This window comes from Xenopus tropicalis, chromosome 3, assembly GCF_000004195.4.
Source record: "Xenopus tropicalis strain Nigerian chromosome 3, UCB_Xtro_10.0, whole genome shotgun sequence".
NCBI lineage: Eukaryota > Metazoa > Chordata > Amphibia > Anura > Pipidae > Xenopus > Xenopus tropicalis.
Genome location: NC_030679.2, coordinates 86,214,208 through 86,229,843, shown reverse-complemented (window position 1 = coordinate 86,229,843; position 15,636 = coordinate 86,214,208). Strand labels below are relative to the sequence as shown.

The 15,636-nt window shown below is 37.0% G+C and overlaps 1 protein-coding gene across 4 annotated transcripts in view; it reads right to left on the bottom strand.

Moving 5' to 3' along the window:
* The window catches only part of exoc4 (exocyst complex component 4), a 238,876-nt gene that overhangs the window by 109,024 nt on the left and 114,216 nt on the right, over positions 1 to 15,636 (bottom strand). Inside the window, exon 11 of one of the 4 annotated variants that reach the window (XM_018092353.2) lies at positions 11,467 to 11,485. The exons of the other annotated variants lie outside the window; for them this stretch is intronic. Coding sequence (XP_017947842.2) covers positions 11,482 to 11,485 — 4 coding nt within the window. The 3' untranslated portion in view covers positions 11,467 to 11,481. Of the gene's footprint in view, positions 1 to 11,466; positions 11,486 to 15,636 lie in introns of those variants that run through there. 4 annotated transcript variants of the gene reach the window in all.

Sequence of the window (15,636 nt, the reverse complement as noted above, 5' to 3'; positions counted from 1 at the left end):
CACACAGAGTATGACACATACTCTGCCTGCCCTACCCTGCCTGTGTGTGTGTGTGCCATACTCTGCCTGCCCTACCTATGTGTGCCATACTCTGTCTGCCCTACCCTGCCTGTGTGTGCATACTCTGCCTGCCCTACCCTGCCTATGTGTGCCATACTCTCTCTGCCCTATGCTGCCTGTGTGTATGGCATACACAGCATACACTGACATAATGCTGGCACTGCTCCTACAGTCTGTCTGAGGTGTGAATAGGGGACCAATGTGGGTGATTAGAGCCTGAGTCTGAGGTGTGAACAATGCAGGGGGTGAACAATGCAAGGATTAAAAGGTGTGAACAGTACAGGAGATATTTAAACAATACAGGGGGATTACAGCCTGAATATGAGGCAACTAATCTCAGTACTGATACCATTTAAAGCTTCCACAAAGGTAAATCATCAAAGCAGGTAGACAGGTGGGGGGCCACACAGAGGGGGCCGCCAGTTGGACAGCCCTGGCCTAGATCATTTACTGTTATAGGGATTCTGAAACATCAGGTTAATGCAGTAAGTTCAGTATATGAAATGTGGCACTTCTACCTATATTTATTTTTATGATTTTGAACTCCTTTAATGACCCCGTTATTCACAGTTTAACTTTTATCACATGAATTAACTTGTCTTTTTGCAAACTAGCCAGCCCACACAGCCAGACTTTTAAATTGTTAAACATCTCAACCATTATATCTTGCTTGGTATTAGCTAAGAGACAAAGATCATATACAAACATACAAAAAGGGCAAAGTAATTAATATACCTTAAACCAACCTGTACTTGGCTTCTAGTTTGCCTTTGTCTTAAAAGGATTCTGTCACAGGAAAATCACATCAGTTAATAGTAATTAAATATAATGTACTGTTGCCCTGCACTGGTAAAACCGGTGTATTTGCTACAGAAACGCCACTATAGTTTATATAAATAAGCTGCTGTGTAGCCATGGGGGCAGCCATTCAAGCTGGAAAAATGAGAAAAGGCACAGGTTACAAAGCAGATAACTGATAAGCTCTGTAAAATATAATGGGACTTCATCTGTTATCTGCTAAGTAACCTAATGCCTATTCTACTTTGTATGGCTGCCCCCATGGCTACACAGCAGCTTTGTTTATATAAATTATAGTAGGGTTTCTGAGCCAAACACACTAGTTGTACCAGTGCAGGGCAACAGTACATTATATTGTATTTACTTTAAAATGCTTTCATATTTTGATGTTACTGTTACTTTAAGAAGTCGAGAATTTTTTATAAATTGGCCCCTACACGTTAGTATCTGGTGGAAACCCATGAAAACACTGGGAGAACATACAAACTCCTTGTAGACAGTGCTGTAAGGACTGCTCACTAAAGCAAAAATTTCTATCATGTAAAACCACCTTAACCTGTCCCAGCAGCTTATTATAATAGAACACAACTTTATTTTGTATTTGATGAGCTGACCTGTTCAAGACTTATTTCAATAAAAGTATGACATTTAGAGGGCCTGGGGAAGTTTTCACTGTTTAAATTATAATTGAACCTTTAAGGTGGCCATATACATGTAGATTTTTAAGAGATCTTTTTGTTATTGTACAACCAAGCATATCTTGAAACGATTGTTTAAATCATGATTTGTCCATCAACAAAAACTACCATTTCAAGCAATATTGTCTAGTTGAAGCTAGGAAAACTGTGGCTAGCTGCCTGCTTGGCCCTGCTAACAATTGAACAATGGATACATTTTATTGCCATGACTAATATTTTAAAACCTGCCCAATCTGACTGATGTTGGATGAAAAATCGCTAGATATATGATCGTTAGGTGCCCTCTAACCTTACAATAATTTGATAAATTTGATTTTGAAATTGGTCGTTAAGGAGAAAAAATCGTTACGTGTATGGCCAGCTTTAGACTGAATTTGAAGATAAAGATTGGTCTCTTGTCAAAGAATAAAAAATCTGCAATGAATTATTAAGACAAAAAATGACAAAAGCCATTGTGTGACTCTGACAAGTAAAATGAGAAAGTGATGAGAGCTGAGGCATTGATTCTCTGAGCACCTTCTAACTGTGTGGTTTATCTTTTGTGTATACGTGTGTGACAAAGTCTTCATCTGGCTACCATTAGAGCCTTCTTATTAAAAGAAATCTGCATGCAATATATTACTGTCATTGTCTCAAATTACAAGAATTTCCCAAACAGATGTTGGACATTGAGTATGCTGTCTTCTATAATTTTTGTTGCAGCAAAAACATACTCTGCAGTGCAGTACAATAAAGGGGAGCCTATTGTGTGCATAATCACTTGGCACAGGTCCTGAATCATTTTCTAACAGAGATGAAGGCTGCTTTATTATAAAGGCAGAAAAACAAAAAAAAAAGCCTAGAAACTTCTAACTGCTGGGACAAAAGCCAAAGAACAGTTATCCAAAGCTGGGGAATCAGATTAGGTGGCCTTCCACACTACCACATAGTATTAAAACAAACAAAACCAAGTCCTGTTCAGCCTTAACGTTCCCCAAATATCCTTTGTTCTTGTACAGTCTCATCCCAAATTGATTTACACATCATGTTAGAGAAAAACTATACCCCCAGAATAAATACTTAACCAACAAAAAGTTTATATCATATTAAATAACCAGATAAAATAAATGTAGTGATAACTTTGGGTCACTCTAGGGTTAACAGCCACTAAAGGTGGCCATATACAGGGCGATTTCACCTGCCGATATTGGTCCTTCAGACCATTTTGGCAGCTTATCTGCCCATGTATGGGCACCACCAACGGGCCTCCCAGACCAACATCTGGCCTGAAATTGGGCAGGTTTGATTTTCCCCCCGGATCGGGGACCACATCGGCTCGTTGATGCTGTCCCTGAACCTGCGCCTATGCCCGATGTTTCAATTTGTTCTTTTGACCCTAGGGCCAAACGATCGAATAGGTGGGCATATCGGGAGAAGATCCACTCGCCAAACCAGCAGATCTTGCAGTGTATGGCCACGTTAATCCACACAGATCCCTTGTGGGAAAACCCATTAATTATAAAAAGACAAAATTGTGGCTGAAAAAAAACCAAACACTAATTTATAATTGTAAATTTTTTTCATTATTCTCTAAAAAAAAATTACAATTTATAAAACTGAGCAGATAGATAAAAACACAGTTCATATAAAATTCAATATCAATTGATTCCCCTATACGTTAAATTCATATATGCACACACTTTTTATCCACAGTATTCCTCGACCTAATCACTCTCCAATCATAATATCTTTTTTATAAATCATAATATCATTTTTATATGTGTACATAAGCACACACATGGGGATACGGCTTACAGCTGTTTAGAGCCTATATAGGCAGGTAGCATAAGACTATGTCTAGGATATGCAATAATTTAGCAGTGCATGTAATAACTATTTTAAGGTTTGTATTACTTTCAAAGTATATTTACTAGGAAAATAGAGATAGTTAATAAATAATTGGATACTTTTTTTTATATCTCAGCTCTGGTAGGAGGTCTAGCAGCAAAATTAAGGTCACTTTATAGACCACTGGTTGAACGTTTGTATGCAGAGCTAGGTGCCAAACATTGCCAACTGAACAAAAAAATTCCACCACAAAAAAACAGACAAAGCAATGTTATTTGAAAGCAAATTATTGCAAATGGTTAATTAAGAAGAACTTGTTCTAAAAGCCAAATGGGCACCTCGGTTTTTGAATACAGAGGGAAAATGTGGGTTGAGACATATTGCCTCATGCAGCTGTTCAGCCCACGGCACCATTTATATCACAGTGGGATTGTAAAGTACAACAGAACAGCGTTCTCTCTGCATCAGTCTCAGGGAAAAGGTAATCATGTCTGCATTGTCCTAGCTCAAGCAGAGGTCTCTGCCTCTTCTAATCCAGCAGGATTAACAGCAGAGTAGCTTAGAACCCATAATTATCTGCAGTATTTTCCTACTATACTATATACACACACACACACACATACATACATACATATATATATATATATATATATATATATATATATATGACAAGAACAAACGGAGCACACCCTATTGAAATTCAAATGCCCAGGGTGCTAGCAGAAAAATATAAAGCAAGAGAATGAGCTGCACAAATGTGCTGTACAAAATCCTGTGCTGTACAAAAATGAGACAAAGATAAATCATTTCAGAACTTTTTCCACCTTTAATGTGACCTATAAACTGTACCACTCAATTGAAAAACAAACTGAAATCTTTTAGGTGGAGGGAAGAAAACCAAAAAAACCTAAAATAATGTGGTTGCATAAGTGTGCACACCCTCTTCTAACTGGGGATGTAGCTGTGTTCAAATTAAGCAATCACATTCAAAATCATGTCAGCATACACCTGCCATCATTTAAAGTGCCTCTGATTAATCCCAAATAAAGTTCAGCTGCTCTAGTTGGTCTTTTCTGACATTTTTTTAGTCGCATCCCACAGCAAAAGCCATGGTCCAGAGAAAGCTTCCAAAGCATCAGAGGGATTTCATTGTTAAAAGATTTCAGTCAGGAGAAGGGTACAAGAGAATTTCCAAGGCATTAGATATCCCATGGAACACAGTGAAGACAGTCATCATCAAGTAGATAAAATATGGCACAACATTGACATTACCAAGAACTGGACGTCCTTTCAAAATTGATGAAAAGACGAGAAGAAAACTGGTCAGGGAGGCTACCAAGAGCCCTACAGCAACATTAAAGAGCTGAAGGAATATCTGGCAAGTACTTGCTGTGTGGTACATGTGACAACAATCTCCCGTATTCTTCATATGTCTGGGTTATGGGGTAGAGTAGCAAGATGAAAGCCTTTTCTTATGAAGAAAAACATCCAAGCCAAGCTACATTTTGCAAAAACACATCTGAAGTCTCCCAAAAACATGTGGGAAAAGGTGTTATGGTCTGATGAAACCAAGGTTGAACTTTTTGCCCATAATACTAAAAAAAAATGTTTGGCGCAAAAACAATTCTGCACATCACCAAAAGAACACCATACCCACAGTGAAGCATGGTGGTGGCAGCATCATGCTTTGGGGCTGTTTTTCTTCAGCTGGAACTGGGGCCTTAGTTAGGGAATTATGAACAGTTCCAAATACCAATACTGGCACAAAACCTTCAGGCTTCTGCTAGAAAGCTGAACATGAGGAGGAACTTCATCTTTCAGCATGACAATGACCCAAAGCATACATCCAAATCAACAAAGGAATGGCTTCACCGGAAGCTAAAGTTATGGAATGGCCCAGCCAGAGCCCAGACCTGAATCCGAATGAAAATCTGTGGGGTGATCTGAAGAGGGCTGTGCACAGGAGATGCCCTCGCAATCTGACTGATTTGAAGTGTTTCTGCACAGAAGAGTGGGCAAATCTTACAAAGTCAAAATGTGCCATGCTATAATAAAATCAAAAGGTGCTTCAACAAAGTATAAGTTTAAGGGTGTGCACACTTATGCAACCACATTATTTTAGTTTTTTTGGTTTTCTTCCCTCTACCTAAAAGATTTCAGTTTGTTATTCAATTGAGTGGTACAGTTTATAGGTCACATTAAAGGTGGAAAAAGTTCTAAAATTATTTATCTGTCTCATTTTTGTACAGCACAGGAACCTGACATTTTACCAGGGGTGTGTAGACTTTTTATATCCACTGTACATATATATATATATATATATATATATATATATATATATATATATATATATATATATATACATACATACATACATACATACGATGCAGAAAATAAAGTCATAGTGAACATTAAATCACATTTATAAGCATTTGAGATGAAGATAGATCAGCAGAGATATCAGCTAAGAATTAAGATGACATGGTGGTGTTAACATGTTTATGATAAAATGTCACAAGGTTTCAAGTTAATGCGCTTTGACAAATAGTAAGACGAGGATGGAGGTTTAAAATGAGGGTTTTATTTTTGGAATTAGTAAATGTAAGCTAGTTGTTAGTATACAATAAGTAAGGACAGCTGGAAAGGTTATGATAGCTTGCTGTCTGGATGTGTCCCAAGTACCATATGAACACCAGCCTCAGGAGAAGATAAAGCTTGAGAAATGAATGAGGAATACCGAGTGACAGCACTGGGTTTCTATGTCTAGAACAAGTTGAATAGGGTTTGTTAGCTGTGTAGGAGGTGTAGTGGTGTTACCTACCCTTGTAGGGAACTAAAATATACACAGGACCCCAAGTGGTTAAGTGCAGGTAAAGAGTATTACCCAAGATAAAGGTGTGAAAGACTGAAAGTGATGCCATATTAACTGTAAGAGCAAGAAAAGGTTACAATAACATTGAACCTTACAGAGATAACATGGAGCAGCCAAAGTGCATTTTGCTCAATAATGACACAAGAGAGACCTCTTTACAGTTACAATGAATTGACCCTTAGCACACAATAACCCTCAAAATATCACAGTTCGAAGAATCTACTGAGGTAAAAATCTCTGTACACATTGGTTTTAAAGTCAGTATGTACAGCAATCTTTTTATCTGTTGTTTAAGTAAAGTTTCACCTATAGTAATTAACAGAGTCTTACATAAGAGCCATGACAGAAATGATTTTGTCACCCAACTTGGCCAGTCTCTCTTTAAAACTGAGCTTAGTTACCCTTGTTACCCAATAATACCCTTTTTACCCAATAATATCCTTTATGAACACTGGAGACCAAAACTGCACAGCATATTCCAGATGGGGCCAACTAGGGCTCTGTAAAGTAGAAGAATAACCCCTTCCTCCTGTGACTCTATGCCTTGCAGCAGCTGAATGACATTGCATGCTACAGTCCAGTTTATTATCTACAACAACACCAAAGTCAGAAGCTTTATGTCCAAATAAAAATATTCCTAATATTACCCTGCTGCTGCTTTGGAGATTGGAGTTCTGCACCTAGTGGACCTATGACAAACAACTTTTTAACACTTACCTCAGGATAGCCAACACCTCACAACTAGGTGATAATTGTATTAATCTCTGCAAGAGAGGCTGATCAATATCTGTACAGAAATGGACTTTACACATATATGTCAGATATATATTGTTTTCTACTCTGTTCTAGTGTGTATAAATTTCATGACTTTTTAGCTGCTGTTTATGCCATGCCTGGAGAAAGGAACTCAGTGGTCCCAAAGCTTCCAAAATGTAAAATTATACATTTGTTTAGCCCATTTGTGGTTATGACCCATTTCTATACACTGAAACGTATGGGCAAGGAATTGCAAAACAGTCACATGCATTTAAATACAAAATATGATTAGAAAATGCAGCCTACCATTCCTAATATTTTAACAAACAAAGATACTGATAGGAGGCAATATGGGAAAAGAGTTTGACAGCAATGCTTAAGTTAAATTAAGTTGTCTACTCCCACCAGCTACCATGCTGTTAAGTATTCATGTGACAAACATATAGCTCAGAAGGAAAAATACAAAAACTATCTTCTTGATTATGCAAATCTTTACCAGCAATTGTATCACAAAAGGCACTGATAAACCTACTTGTCAGTCAAGGTGTGTAATTTAAGGGTAAATTAGAATCAACATGCATGTATTCAGCATTTTACTGCATGCATAACGTTGAACTTTTTCTGTATACAATATCAAGATATCCGGTGTGCAAAGTGTGTGTTGTTTAATACCTTTTAACATATTTTGTAACAAATTAAGTGAATATACAGACATAAAGTTAAACAATATTGAAGAAGGGCTCTGCTTGTATTCCCTTTTCATAAAAATTGACCTTAGACTGTTCAGCACAAAACTGAAGCAACATTCTTTTTGAGCTTCAAGCAGTAAGATGATCTGGATAATCACATTAAAATGAACATTACCTAATGTTAGTCTACTGTGTATCACATGAAAATTATAGCAGATTGTGGCATTTTGGAAACTTTCATTTTGCAGATTAGAGTAACTACCACAATTATATTTGACACCAAATTACCTTTACATTGAATAACAGGCAAATGGGCCAAACATTAACTTAAAACTTGCTACCGAGCAAGCACTTGGAACTTATGCAAATAATTGTTATAGTGATATAATATCCCATATATTCATGTTTAAAAGAGCGATTTGGCGACAAGACGAACGACAAGACGCCAATGCTAAACCAATGGAAATCGCCAGCGTCAAAACATACAAGGCTACTTCAAGTCGCCTGCTGTTTCAAATCGCACACAGACCCTTTTCTGAGCGACTTGAGTGAACATGTGGGAGGGGTAACTGTTGAGTGGTACCATGGGTAGCAGATCGCCTGGAGCTCAACTTGCATGAAATCTCTTCGTGTGTATTGTCGTGGCGACTTGTCGCCAAAGCGCCGGGGGGAAAAAACGTTAGCGACAAATCTCCTTGTGTGCCAGAGCCCTTAGGAAAGCTTTAGAAGGCAATGAATTATGCTTTACTAATTGAAGAATATAAACATTCATTAACATATTAGCACCTGTATGCTATTTCAGACATAACAAGCACTGGCCATATAAATCAACAAGTGATTGCAATTTAAGTCTAGGGTAGTCTGTTTCAAATACTTAATTTCACATTTTTAGGTTACTTAAAAAAGGCAGCACTTAAAGCACCCTAAATAGCCATTACTCTTACTTAACAAAGGAAGTCAGCCACATGTACCAGGCAATATTGCAGCAACACAACATCCCACACAAAAAACGTTGTGTGTCGGGTGTATAATGTCTGCACAATCTGACAGAGCTCTAAATCCTTTAAATGGAAACCCTTTATAAAAGAAACCTTAAAATGTAAATACTGCCTAAAAGCCCGATATTTTAAAGCTTTCATATTTTATCTAGAATCTTTTCAATTGGTCTTAATGATTTAGAATAACATTCTTGTGCTAAAAATACTTATTTTAGACGTGGGTTAAAAGGTGATAAGTTAATTGGCAAACAGGTTAGGCCTACAAATCAAATTTCAGAGAAGGGTTATATCTATATCTATCTATCCTATTCTGAGATGTAAAAAAGGCCAAATATTTTATATAATATATACATGCATAAATACAGTTCACCACAATGACAAAGAGTCTTATCAGATTGGAAACTATATAAGCAACTAAAACTTTGTGTGAATTATTTTAATGTTAGCCGACTCTGAAAAACCCCATAGACTGAAGCCTTATGTTAAGAGGGTATTGCAAGGTGTTCCGGGTTATGAAATAATTTTCCACAGCCCAGAATGATACATTTCTGCTTGATTTTAAGCTCTTTTGGGCAGGGCTCTCTTCACCTCTTGTATCGGTTATTGATTGCTTTATATGTTACTCTGTATGTCCAATGTGCGAAACCCCCTTATTGTACTGCACTGTGTGAATATGTTGGCGCTTTATAAATAAATGTTAATAATAATAATGAATATTCATTATTATGCCCTGTCTGCACTATTTTTCAGTGTTTGGTAGTTCCCTGTTAATACTGTGAATGTTGAATTGCAACATAATGTTAGCAAAGTTTATCCTAGTTAAGCTATCTGTGTTTGTTAGGTATATTCAAACAAGTCACAGCAAGATGGAAACTAATATAAAAAAAACAAAAAAAAAGCCTCTGTAAGCTCCCTTTTCCCCATGTATACAGATAGATCAAGGTGTGGAAAGACATTCCCTGGGCCTATGTCCGGCTCTGGCAAGTAATCTGACCCAGCATATCTGGCACTGACTCCAGATGAATTAAAGGAACAGTAACACCAAAAAATGAAAGTGTATAAAACTAACTAAAATATAATGTACTGCTGCCCTGCACTGGTAAAAGTTGTGTAATTACTTCAGAAAGACTACTATAATTTATATAAATAAGCTGCTGTGTAGCCATGGGGGCAGCCATTCAAAGGAGAAAAGGCACAGGCACATGGCAGATAACAGATAAAACACAATTGTATTCTACAGAACTTATCTGTTATCTGCTATGTAACCTGTGCCTTTTCTCGTTTTTTCCAGCTTGAATGGCTGCCCCCGTGGCTACACAGCAGCTTATTATATAAATTATAGTAGGGTTACTGTAGCAAACACACCAGTTTTACCAGTGCAGGGCAACAGTGCATTATATTTTTATTACTTTAAAGCTCTTTCATTTTTTGGTGTTACTGTTCCTTTAAGATGTCTAAGAAGTCAGGACATAACTGCCTTCACATCAGTTTACCTAACACACCCTCCCTCCAAACTGTCACCTTCCTCTGAGAAAAATCAACTTGGTCATTCATGGGGACCTGGTTTACGTGGAAATTTTTTTCTCTTTTCTTTTTCTTTTTAATGGCCTATCCAAGTTACATTTAACCAATAGAACAATGAGCCTCTGAAATACAATCCCCCCAAGCCCCATGCCAATTAAATACACTTCTGTATGCTAAAACAAAGTTTTCCCCTTATCTGCAACACCATAGCAACCCGATACCTGCTGAAATGTCAAACTGGAGAGTTCCTAAAAAGTGAAATAATGAAAAAAAACTGAAATAAAAAATGAGGGCCAATCCAAATTGTTTTATAATATTACTCTCTACATCAGTGGTCCCTAACTATTTTTTTACCTGTGAGCCACATTCAAATATAAAAAGAGTTAGGTAGCAACACAAGCCTAAAAAAGTTCCTGGCGTGCCATATCGGCTATTTATTATCTCAATATGGCCTGGCAAGCTACAGGAGATTCTGTTTGTCAGAACACCTGTTTTTTATGCAACCAAAGCTTGTACTCAAGCAAAAAATTCAAAAATAAGCCCCTGCTTTGAGGCCACTGGGAGCAACATCCAAGGGGTTGGTGAGCAACATGTTGCTTGTGAACCACTGGTTGGGGATCACAGCTCAACTCAAAGGTAAACAACTCCTTTAATAAGTTGCACTACGTATTTTTTTCCCCGCAAAAAAAGTCTTTATTTTAATGAAAGTCATCCATGAATTTTTAAATAGTGTTTTAAATGTGGAAACTTTGTATATACATTTCACAGAAGAACATATTGTAATTTAGCCAGCATTTCCTTTAGTGCTTGTCTGAGCATATATTATAATAACAACATGCATTACTTCTATGCCTACAGGCTGCTTTTTTCTCTGTTTTTCAGTCTTGGTTTAACATTTTGCACAAGATGAAAACTACATTTTCTAGATACATTTGTTAAGAAAAAAACAACTCTTTGTGTATGATTTTATCCAGCCCTCTTTCACTTAAAAGGTTGGGTGGCCTTTAAGAACATATATATAGTGGCCTTTATGCATAAAGACATTCAGTCTTAAGTTATTTTGTTTTTAGAAGCAGATACATTCAAAATCAATAAGGCAAAATGAAAGAAATCTCTTCTACTGAATATGGTGACTTTGTTCTACAGAAAATCCGACCATGCCAAACTTAAGGCATAGATCAGCACATACTGAGAATCAAATTGAGACAGTTCAGCAGCAGTCACACATGTGTCTCTCTTTTGTACAATGTACATTAGGTTTATCTGCAGGGGAAGAAAACACAAGTACTTCATTATCTGCTTCTGTGCCCAATAGGAGGAGAAAATTCATTGCAACAGAGTGTGAGACATGAACACATCCACCTGATCACAGCTGCCTTACTTTGGCTAATTTCCACCCACTTTATAACATTTTGGGGGGAAAAAAAGCTCAACATTATTATAAGTGTTTGAAAGCGGCTTATAAAATTTTTTTCAAGGGAACGTGAGAAGGAGCTAGATGTTTAGATTTCGCTCGACATGGCTCCTGTTCATGTTTTGGAAAAGCCAGTGTCCAAGATAAGGCTAAACACACTACCTATTTACACGAGTGGCATTGGCTTTATTATCAAGAACATTATTTCATGGATGAAATCATGACTTTTTCATTTTTAAAAGTACAAATCTCTAAGCTCTTTGAAGTTAATAATTGCGGCAGAGAAATCTCTGTAGATGAAGAACTGAATACAAATGTATCCAATTATTGTTCCTTCAATAATACCCTCTTCTTGGATGTATTACATGATAACCTTGTATTCCTCTGTAATGTAGCTGAGAAAATACTTGAAAACAAGATGCTTATCACTACAAGTAAAATGCCATGTTATTCACAAAGCAATTTGCTTTTTGGTTCCGTAAAGTGCAATGGTAATGCAGAATTAAAAGCTGCACAAACCATAATATATCAAAATAACAAATATTCATTGATGCTGCACCATTTTCTATTGTGATTAATCCTGCTGAGGCACTATGACACCACTTATGTGAAGGTGAGCAAAGCAAGGCTAATATCTTTCCTCTGGTTGCCAACATGGAGCATGCCTTTTAGTGAAGAAAATGGTTCAGTCACTATACATATCTATAGCACACAGGAAAAAAGCCAAGTGTAATCCTGCATCACATCATCTGCTCTAGTGAACTATTAAAAAAAAATGCACTGAACATATATGAAAGACAAAGCAGTTAATGGCAGCAGATTTAGAAATGTCCATTTCACACAGATACTGATTAGAACATGGTTTAATCCAATTGATCAGCAGTCATCGGAGTTGGTGTAAGCAATCATCAATGAAATGAGATGTATGGCTCCCCTGAGTGATATGGCAATTCCAGTGACTATCACAAGGCTCTATCTGTGAACCTATATATGCTAGTCTGGCCCACCACCCGAGGGGCAAGAAAAACAAAACCAAAATGCTAAAACTAAAAACAATCAGTAATTGTGTGACATTGTGTTGAAATGTGGCCATAAAAAAATTGCGGGCTCCAAACATCAAGAAATATGGAAAATGCATTTGGGCCTCTATCTACCGTTGATAGCGTTAGCTAGGGTATGCCACAAATGAGTTCACTGATAGTAACAAGAATAACTGGCTGTTGTTGTGTGTATAACCCAAGCACCATGCACCTCAGTCACTCGATGTTCTTCTTTGGCCTAACAAATCAAACAGACCCCCTTAGGCCATAGGCAAATATTTCTGGTTATTGTTTGGCAATCCAGTTTGAGTTCCTAAATTTATAAAACAACAATAAAAAATTAATGTTGTGAATTTGTAAATCTTAACCTATTTCATATGGGAGCTAAACTGTGCAACTGTTATTCCAACATGCATAAATACAGATAGGGAGCAAATACAATTTACATAATAATTGCCCTACACCTTCAATAGAACAAATTACCAAACACCATTAGTGTAGATATACACAATACAGTGTCCGTAGCAAGGCTCAAATGATAGTAGTTGTTTCCATAAAAAAAAAAAAAAGAGAGGGTTAAAAAATTATCAGTACCCATAACAACATTCTCTTGTTTAGAGTCTATGTTGGTTGGTGCTCTAGGAACCAATACTTTGTAAAGAATATTAGAAGTAAGCTCTTTTGGGCAGGGCTCTCTTCACTTCTTGTATCGGTTATTGATTGCTTTTTATATGTTACTCTGTATGTCCAATGTATGAAACCCACTTATTGTACAGTGCTGCGGAATATGTTGGCTCTTTATAAATGAATGTAAATAATAATAATAGAAGCACAGCATGCAGATATGCAGACTTTCCTTTTGCAACAAGCATTTCCGAAAGCATGCCAGCAGGTGTCCTCCTTACAGCACACTTCTCATCTATTTCAGCCAAACTTCCTTGCCACTAAACAGCACTAACCAATCTCACGGCTCACAGGCACAAGGCAGCTGCTCTGTTCACTAACCCTTATGATCAATACTATCTAGCAACATCACTTTTTTAGCAAGTGGTTAAAATAGCAAAGTAATTATTCAATTTACCTTTTACCAATGTAAGCAACTGCTGAATAACTCACGTTCCAAAGTAAAGAAAAATGCCAAGCCACAGCAATCCTAATTCAGGCACCCACACACAGCCTCACATTTTAAATTAAATATATAGCCAAGAAATCCTTTGCAAGTAAAAGGCTGTGGCAAGATAACAAATGTAATTCGCAACTAGTGGTGGGAGGGCTGAAAATTTGAAACATTTGAAAATTAATGTAAACTGCAAGAGCTTAAAAAAAACTTTAAATCTAAATCAGATCATTTACTGAGTTTGAATTCCTTTAATAGGGAAAAGCAGCATTTTCAACTGAAGGCAAATAAAAACAGATGTGGCCCTTCAGCTGATCTTTAAAGTCCTCAGAATGGCTATTGGCTCCACTTTCTTCTGTGTACTTGGCAAAGCCGATCAGCTGAATGCTATTTTTCTAAATTTACAATTTGTAAGACAATTCACATCATAATGTATATTATATGAAAACAGGTTTACATGGTGCAAATTTTGTCTACATTAGGCTCAGATGGCCAATCATGGTGTGTAATTTATGACAGAAAAATCCTTTGCCATTATTCTACAAAAGAAGTCAGATCATTTGCATTAGCCATCAAAGTTGCCAAAATACTATATACTTGCAGAAAATGTAGTCTTACATGATGTAATGCATTTTGTAATCTCATCTGTTTTGTTTTAAAGAAACAAGAGTTGTAAAGCAACATAGCCCCAAAAACAAACTCATCTAATGTTTTGGTTGACTTCTAGATGCTAAAATCACCCTAATGAGCATCACAGCAGTTTATTATAATGACCAGTGATGTGACATTCAGATTAGAGTTCTTGAACAAGGCAAAAAACCACACTGTTTGCAATTCCTAGCACAAATGTCACTTTAGAAGCCTGTCAAGCACAGATGAAAATAGCCAATTCTGAAGGGCTTCACAGCATAGGCTATAGGTACTGTACTAGCCAATTAATACCTAGTCAGTGATTCCCGTTTAAAAGCTGGAAAGAGGTAGAAGAGGAAAGGAAATAATTTAAAATGAGTCGAAGGCCAACTATAAAGGTGATAAGAATAGGTCAGTCTATAATATAGTAACAGTTAACTTAAAGGTGAACTACCCCTTCAGGGCTACTGAATTCTGTAGAGTTCCTACATACAGTGGTGTGAAAAACTATTTGCCCCCTTCCTGATTTCTTATTCTTTTGCATGTTTGTCACACAAAATGTTTCTGATCATCAAACACATTTAACTATTAGTCAAAGATAACACAAGTAAACACAAAATGCAGTTTTTAAATGAAGGTTTACGTTATTAAGGGAGAAAAAAAACTCCAAATCTACATGGCCCTGTGTGAAAAAGTGATTGCCCCCCTTGTTAAAAAATAACTTAACTGTGGTTTATCAATTTCAATTTTCAATTTCAATATCAATTTCTGTAGTCACCCCCAGGCCTGATTACTGCCACACCTGTTTCAATCAAGAAATCACTTAAATAGGAGCTACCTGACACAGAGAAGTAGACCAAAAGCACCTCAAAAGCTAGACATCATGCCAAGATCCAAAGAAATTCAGGAACAAATGAGAACAAAAGTAATTGAGATCTATCAGTCTGGTAAAGGTTATAAAGCCATTTCTAAAGCTTTGGGACTCCAGCGAACCACAGTGAGAGCCATTATCCACAAATGGCAAAAACATGGAACAGTGGTGAACCTTCCCAGGAGTGGCCGGCCGACCAAAATTACCCCAAGAGCGCAGAGACAACTCATCCGAGAGGCCACAAAAGACCCCAGGACAACATCTAAAGAACTGCAGGCCTCACTTGCCTCAATTAAGGTCAGTGTTCACGACTCCACCATAAGAAAGAGACTGGGCAAAAAC